The sequence below is a fragment of the Lolium perenne genome, chromosome 3 (genome assembly GCF_019359855.2).
Source record: "Lolium perenne isolate Kyuss_39 chromosome 3, Kyuss_2.0, whole genome shotgun sequence".
Taxonomy (NCBI): Eukaryota; Viridiplantae; Streptophyta; class Magnoliopsida; order Poales; family Poaceae; genus Lolium; species Lolium perenne.
The window spans coordinates 289,279,392-289,285,777 of NC_067246.2; the positions used below are offsets into that span (position 1 = coordinate 289,279,392).

Genomic DNA, 6,386 nt, shown 5'->3' on the forward strand with positions numbered 1-6,386 from the left:
AACATTTAAAATACTTTTTGTTGATTTTTTATTTCAATTTCCACAAACTAATACATAATTTGGAACGTGGTTTACACGAAAACACAGTTAGGCACATGGTTTTCCACAAACTAATACATAGTTTGAACCGTAGTGGACACAAATATAAAATTTTGAAAAGAAACTAAACCTAACTAGGCCGTGCATCGAAGGTTTCCTATGTTCGCTGCTAAGAAAGAACACTCGAGGGCACACCCAGTCACCTAAACTGGAAAATCCAGCGGGAGGATGGTGCCCTTGTTGGTTCTAGGCGCGACGGGACGCGTCGCTACGGGAACTGCACCGTCGCTGCGTCGCTGCGGGAACTGCACCGCCAATAACTTCCGTCGCGAGGTAGGCGACGGTTAGGTTAAAAATTTATTGTGCCGCTGACGAGTCGGCCCCGCCACTCCCCGCCTCGCTTTTTCGTTGTTTCCGGCGTCCCCGGTGCGTCCCCTGTGGGACGGGGACGGGCTCGGGGCGCCGGACACCGTATGGGGGCGCGCCAGACAAAAATGGGCTTTGCAGACGCGGCTGAAACGGTTTTTTTGTCTGGCGCGCCCCAAATCCCTTTGGGGGACGCTTTGGGGGCTGGAGATGCTCTAACACTTAAGGGTATTATAATCTTTTCTTTCTAGTAACATGTAAATCCTTGGGAGGAATTGTATTGCCACCCCTTAATGAAGTATGCTTTAATTGACCTTTGACCATATGTGCCTAATTTCGATCTCGCAGTCCCGAATTTGCCGAGGTACCCTGAGTCCCTGACTGAGCTGCATGCATGGCGTACCAAGCGGATCCAGCTACTACTAGTTTGCAGCTCGCCGCATTACTCGCATTCTCTCTGTCTCCCCTATTCACTCGGCTAGTTCTTGTATTGCTAGCTTTATTCCAGGACACAAGAACAAAATTGCCCCACCGTGTATCTTTGCCGCGTCCCCCCCGTTGCTCTGACCCGACAGAGCTGGCCGACGATCAATCGAGGGTGCCATAGATCGCGACGGCGGACGCCGTTCACTGCGGCTGCGACGACGTTCGGCAGCAGAATGCATCGGTATAGTCAATGTGCGTAATCTAGCGGTTTCGCCAATGCATGTCGCCGTGTTTCTTCTGTTCAAATAATCGCGGATTGGTGGACAATATTAAGATTCGATCTAGGTAATCTGTTCGTCAGAAGAGACCGCGTAATTCAGGGGTCGTTGTTTCGATCCTTTCGTATGGATCTGTACGATTCTTATATCAGAGAGTGGCCTTATCAGATAGTGGTCAATTAGTTAGGATTTTTTTTTCCGGAAGATTCCTTTCAGAAGAAATGAAATACTCCATACCACATTTTTTTTTTATTTCGACACGTCCATTACCCCAACATTGCCTGTCTTTCCATGTTGCAGATTGAACACCGACGAGGAAGAAGAACACACTGCTTAATTAGACTCTCTAACATCCGAAAATGGTTAGATCCGTGGCTGCACGAGAAACTGTCGCCGAGCCGCCAACGCCGCTGGCGACGCCGATGTCGGCAACGGCACCGACGTCTGCAAGGTCGGTGAGGTGGGGAGACCTCGAGGATGCGGCCGGCGCGCTGGATCGGCCTCTGCTGCGTCAGCGTGGCGCCAACACGACGTCCCAGATGGCCGTCGTCGGCGCCAACGTCTGCCCCATCGAGAGTCTCGACTACGAGTGCGTGCAGTGTCCTTCTTCTATCCAATCTCTACCCCCACCCTCTCAAAATGTTTAGCCGTAAATCTGTTCCGTGTCTGCAATAATTTTCAGAATCGTTGAGAACGACGTGTACAAACAGGACTGGAGATCCAGGGGGAAGATCCAGGTCTTCCACTACCAGGTCATGAAATGGGTCCTGGCTCTCCTTGTGGGATCAGTCGTTGGCCTTGTAGGGTTCTTCAACAACATCGCCGTCGAGAACATCGCCGGGTACAAGCTGCTCCTGACCAGCAACCTCATGATGCAAAACAGGTACACCACACCACCGCCATTTCCCAAGCAGTGCACGGGCAAAAAGAAACCCATCTTTTTTGTCAATGACTTTCAGGAACCTGGAGGCGTTCCTTCTGTTCATGGCTTGCAACGTGGTGCTGGCGGCCTCCGCAGCTGCGATTTGCGCCTACTTCGCCCCCGCGGCAGCCGGCTCTGGCATACCGGAGGTGAAGTCCTATCTGAACGGCGTCGACGCGCACTCCATCTTAGCGCCCAGCACCCTCTTAGTGAAGGTCCTATCATTTTCTAACTCACCGTGATTCGACAGTGATGTTTTGCTGCACATTTTCCTGGACTAAATCGTCATGGCTTTGGTATCTGCAGATTATTGGCTCCATATTTGGGGTGTCTGCCGGTTTTGTGCTGGGCAAGGAAGGGCCGATGGTGCACACTGGTGCCTGCATTGCCTCCTTGCTCGGCCAAGGCGGTTCGCGCAAGTATGGTCTCACCTGGAACTGGATCAGGTACTTCAAGAACGACTTGGATCGCAGGGACCTGATCACATGCGGCGCTGCGGCAGGCGTCACTGCGGCTTTCCGTGCCCCTGTCGGCGGTGTCCTCTTTGCGCTTGAGGAGGCAACTTCTTGGTAATAGTTCCTTGAGTCCAAAATTCTGAATCTTATATTTGGATTGATGTTGTCGGAAATGATACAGTGCATCTAGTACTAAATGCCACGAAGTACTGCTAGTGCGTGGCACTTGGTTAATACTACTACAATTCTATTGGAAGTTTACTTTCCAAAAAAAGCATGTTTTTGAAATGGAATCAATTCCTGTCATGTCAAGTTCCGCCAAAACCAGTCCACTTCATCAAAAAACCACCCCAATCGGCTAGACGGAAGAAAATTATATGGATTTAACTGTTGGAGGACTAGTTTTTCCTGGTTTTGTTGTTGAGTACATTCTGTTTCAGGGATTCTTCTATTTCAGATACTGATTTTGTCAGAAATGGTACAGTGCACCTAGCTACAATCTACTAGTGAGACAGGAGCACTATTAATATTTTTAGTAGTAATTGGGAACTTCATTTTACCTAGTGTTCATTCTAGAAATTTCCATGATTTGTCTAATGGAATCAATCCTTTGGTAATATCACTTTGGTTCTGATATAATGACCACACTGAACAGTGAAATGAAACCTGACGCAATTGTTGAACGGAGTCACAAAACCCTTTGGTCGTGTGATGCATATTCTATATTTCTGTTTTCAGTACTAATTTGTCGGAAATGCTACAGGCCTTGGCTATTGTAATTTAATCACATTCAACTGCAAGTGAAATGTATCGATTATATCTACAACAATCTGTTAAAAAAAAGTTATTGTGATTTCTCAGGTGGCGGAGCGCTCTTCTCTGGAGGACATTCTCCACGACAGCGGTGGCATTGATGGTGCTGAAGTCTCTGATTGAGTACTGCCGCAGTGGCAACTGCGGCCTTTTCGGCGAAGGAGGTCTGATCATGTTTGATGTCAGCTCACGGGTGACGACGTACACCGCCGTAGACATCGTCGTGGTCATAGTGCTTGGCATCCTGGGTGGATTGTTCGGAGCCCTCTTCAACCACCTCCTCGGCCGGGTCCTTCGCAAATATGGCTTCATCAACGAGTAATTTCCATCAGTTCAAACTTCCTGATCTGAAGCAAGCATTTCTAAAACAAGTTCAGATAGATCACTGAGATAGCAATTTAAATTTTTCAGGAAGGGCGCGCCATACAAGATCCTTCTGACGGCCTTCATCTCCATTGTCAGCTCATGCTGCTCCTTCGGCCTGTCATCGCTGTCGCCGTGCATCCCCTGCCCGCCCGATCTTCCCGCAGGCAGGTGCCCGACTATCGGCCGGTCCGGCAACTTCAAGAAGTTCTGGTGCCCGGCAGGGCAGTACAATGCGCTGGCCTCCCTATTCCTCAACACCAACGACGACGCTATCCGCAACCTCTTCAGCGGGGGCACTGACAGCGAGTTCAATGTGTGGACGCTGCTGGTCTTCTTCATGGCCATCTACTCCCTCGCCCTTATTACATACGGGGTCGCCGTGCCATCGGGCCTATTCATCCCTGTCATCCTCTCCGGCGCGACATTCGGCCGCCTCCTCGGTAAGGTATTCGGATCCGGGACCGGCCTCGACACAGGCCTCTTCGCGCTCCTTGGCGCCGCATCCTTCCTCGGCGGCACGATGCGGATGACGGTGTCGGTATGCGTGATCCTGCTGGAGCTCACCAACGACCTGCTGCTGCTGCCGCTCATCATGCTTGTCCTGCTCATCTCCAAGACGGTGGCGGACTGCTTCAACAAGGGCGTGTACGACCAGATCGTGCAGATGAAGGGGCTGCCCTTCTTGGAGGTGCACGGCGAGGCGTGCATGCGGAGCCTGGTCGCCGGCGACGTCATTTCTGGGCCCGTCATCACCTTCTCCAGCGTGGAGCGCGTGGGGGCCGTGGTGTCCACGCTGCGGCGGACGGGCCACAACGGGTTCCCGGTGATCGAGGACGAGCCCTTCGCGCCGGCGCCCGAGCTGTGCGGCCTCGTGCTGCGCTCCCACCTGCTCGTGCTGCTCCAGGGAAAGGTCTTCACCAGGGCCCGCGTCAAGACCAGCGCCGCCGAGGTCTTCCGCAAGCTCAAGCCCTTCGACTTCGCCAAGGTCGGGTCGTCGGGGAAGGCGCTGGAGGTCGACGAGCTGGGCCTCACCGACGAGGACATGGAGATGTACGTCGACCTCCACCCCATCACCAACCGCTCGCCCTACACCGTCGTCGAGAACATGTCGCTCGCCAAGGCCGCCGTGCTCTTCCGCGACCTCGGCCTCCGCCACATGTGCGTCGTCCCGAGGACGCCAGGGGTAAGAATTTTTTACTCACCAACTCCATCACTGGCCGTCTTTTTTTTCCCCATTGCAAAATTCAGAATTCTCGATACGGATCATGCAATCATATGCTTACTGATGCTGCGATGTAAAATCTCGCATGTGTGTGTGTGCATTGCAGAGGCCGCCGGTGCTGGGCATCCTGACCAGGCACGACTTCATGCCGCAGTACATCCGCGGGCTGTTCCAGAATGTTCTTCGTGAGTAGAGATTTATTGCCATGATTTTTGCATATAGTATCATATTTACGCAGGTTTATTCCTCCAAATCTACTTAATTTTAGTCTAGGGAGTTTCTTTGTCAATTTAGGCATGATCATTTAGCACCCCGCGATTTAAAGAAGTGGTGTGATCTTGATTTCATTGAAGCTGTAAGCAAATAATCAATAATGACGAATATTTTTATTTCAAACATTTTTTTTGTTTGGTATTTGGATGTCTGATCTTGAGTGACAACCAATGTCAACTCTATGTTGTTTGGAACTCGATGTATTTCGTTATCGCTTTTGGTAATGAAATTCCATCTCTTGGAGGTTCGCTTGGGAAAAAAAGTCAACTCTATGCTTACTGTTATCGTTGACCGAGGGCTATCATTGCGCCACAAATTTTCTGTACGACGTGTGCGCGCCACACCGCCTACACAGTCCGGCCCGGTATCCCTATCGCAAAGTTGAATGGTGCTCCAAGCCTAGTTTTTCTATGTGGTTGTCTCGCTGTTACAGTTTTGCCTGGTTGTTCTATAATCAAATGTGTATTGAGTTAGTTCTTGATCAACGATTAAATTTGTGATGTTACATTGTGTGCCACATTTTCGGCTGGAGGATTTACCTTTGGCCCAACAAGTAGCATGATTAGGTGCTATCTTTTGGCCCAACTAACTAATAAATTGTTGATGTAATACTCATATTCTTCGCCAACAAAAGTAAGACATATGGGACATGTTATTTTCTCATCTTGCTGCAGCCTAGTGCTATGTATGCGGTGATTCATTGGAAGCTAAAGTGCGTGCTTACGTAGAAGGAATCGAACTGGCACTTCAATATAGCCAGTTGCCCTCATCGACACAGATTGTGTCCAGATAGTGTCGGCCGTCCAGAACCGACATCCAGATCGGTATCCTCTTATGCACTTAGTTTCAGATATTAAAAGGCTTTCTAGTTTAGAATGTGTGTGGAAATTCGTAAGACTGGGTTGTTCATAGGTTAGGGTTAACCTCCGCCTCGCAAACTTCGCGATAGTAGCACGCTAAACTGATGCATGGCTCCATTCCAGTCCTGATATTATGCTCCGGGAATTGGAATTGGAGCTGATTAAGGAAATCCTCTTTTTACCCGAAAAAAAGCCTAGCCTGTTCCGGAATGGAAGCAGCACCCAGCTCTTCTTCCCCGCACGTCCAGCTGAGGCGACACCTTACCCTTCAACTTGCATGGCTTCATGAAAATTATCGATTCGGCAGTTCCCGAGGTGTGATGTAGAGGTAATTTAAAACCCGTGCTGGCCACAATGCCAGGAGAG

The 6,386-nt window shown here is 50.1% G+C and overlaps 1 protein-coding gene across 1 annotated transcript; it reads left to right on the forward strand.

Annotated features, from left to right (window-relative positions):
• The first annotated feature begins 844 nt into the window (after window positions 1–844).
• LOC127345227 (chloride channel protein CLC-c) lies at window positions 845–5,285 on the forward strand. Its single transcript, XM_051371672.2, has 8 exons — window positions 845–1,083; window positions 1,410–1,698; window positions 1,792–1,992; window positions 2,069–2,246; window positions 2,338–2,600; window positions 3,348–3,617; window positions 3,711–4,848; window positions 4,994–5,285. The coding sequence occupies exons 2-8, from the start codon at window positions 1,469–1,471 to the stop codon at window positions 5,078–5,080; spliced, it is 2,367 nt and encodes a 788-aa protein (XP_051227632.1). The 5' UTR covers window positions 845–1,083; window positions 1,410–1,468; the 3' UTR covers window positions 5,081–5,285.
• Window positions 5,286–6,386: the final 1,101 nt, after the last annotated feature.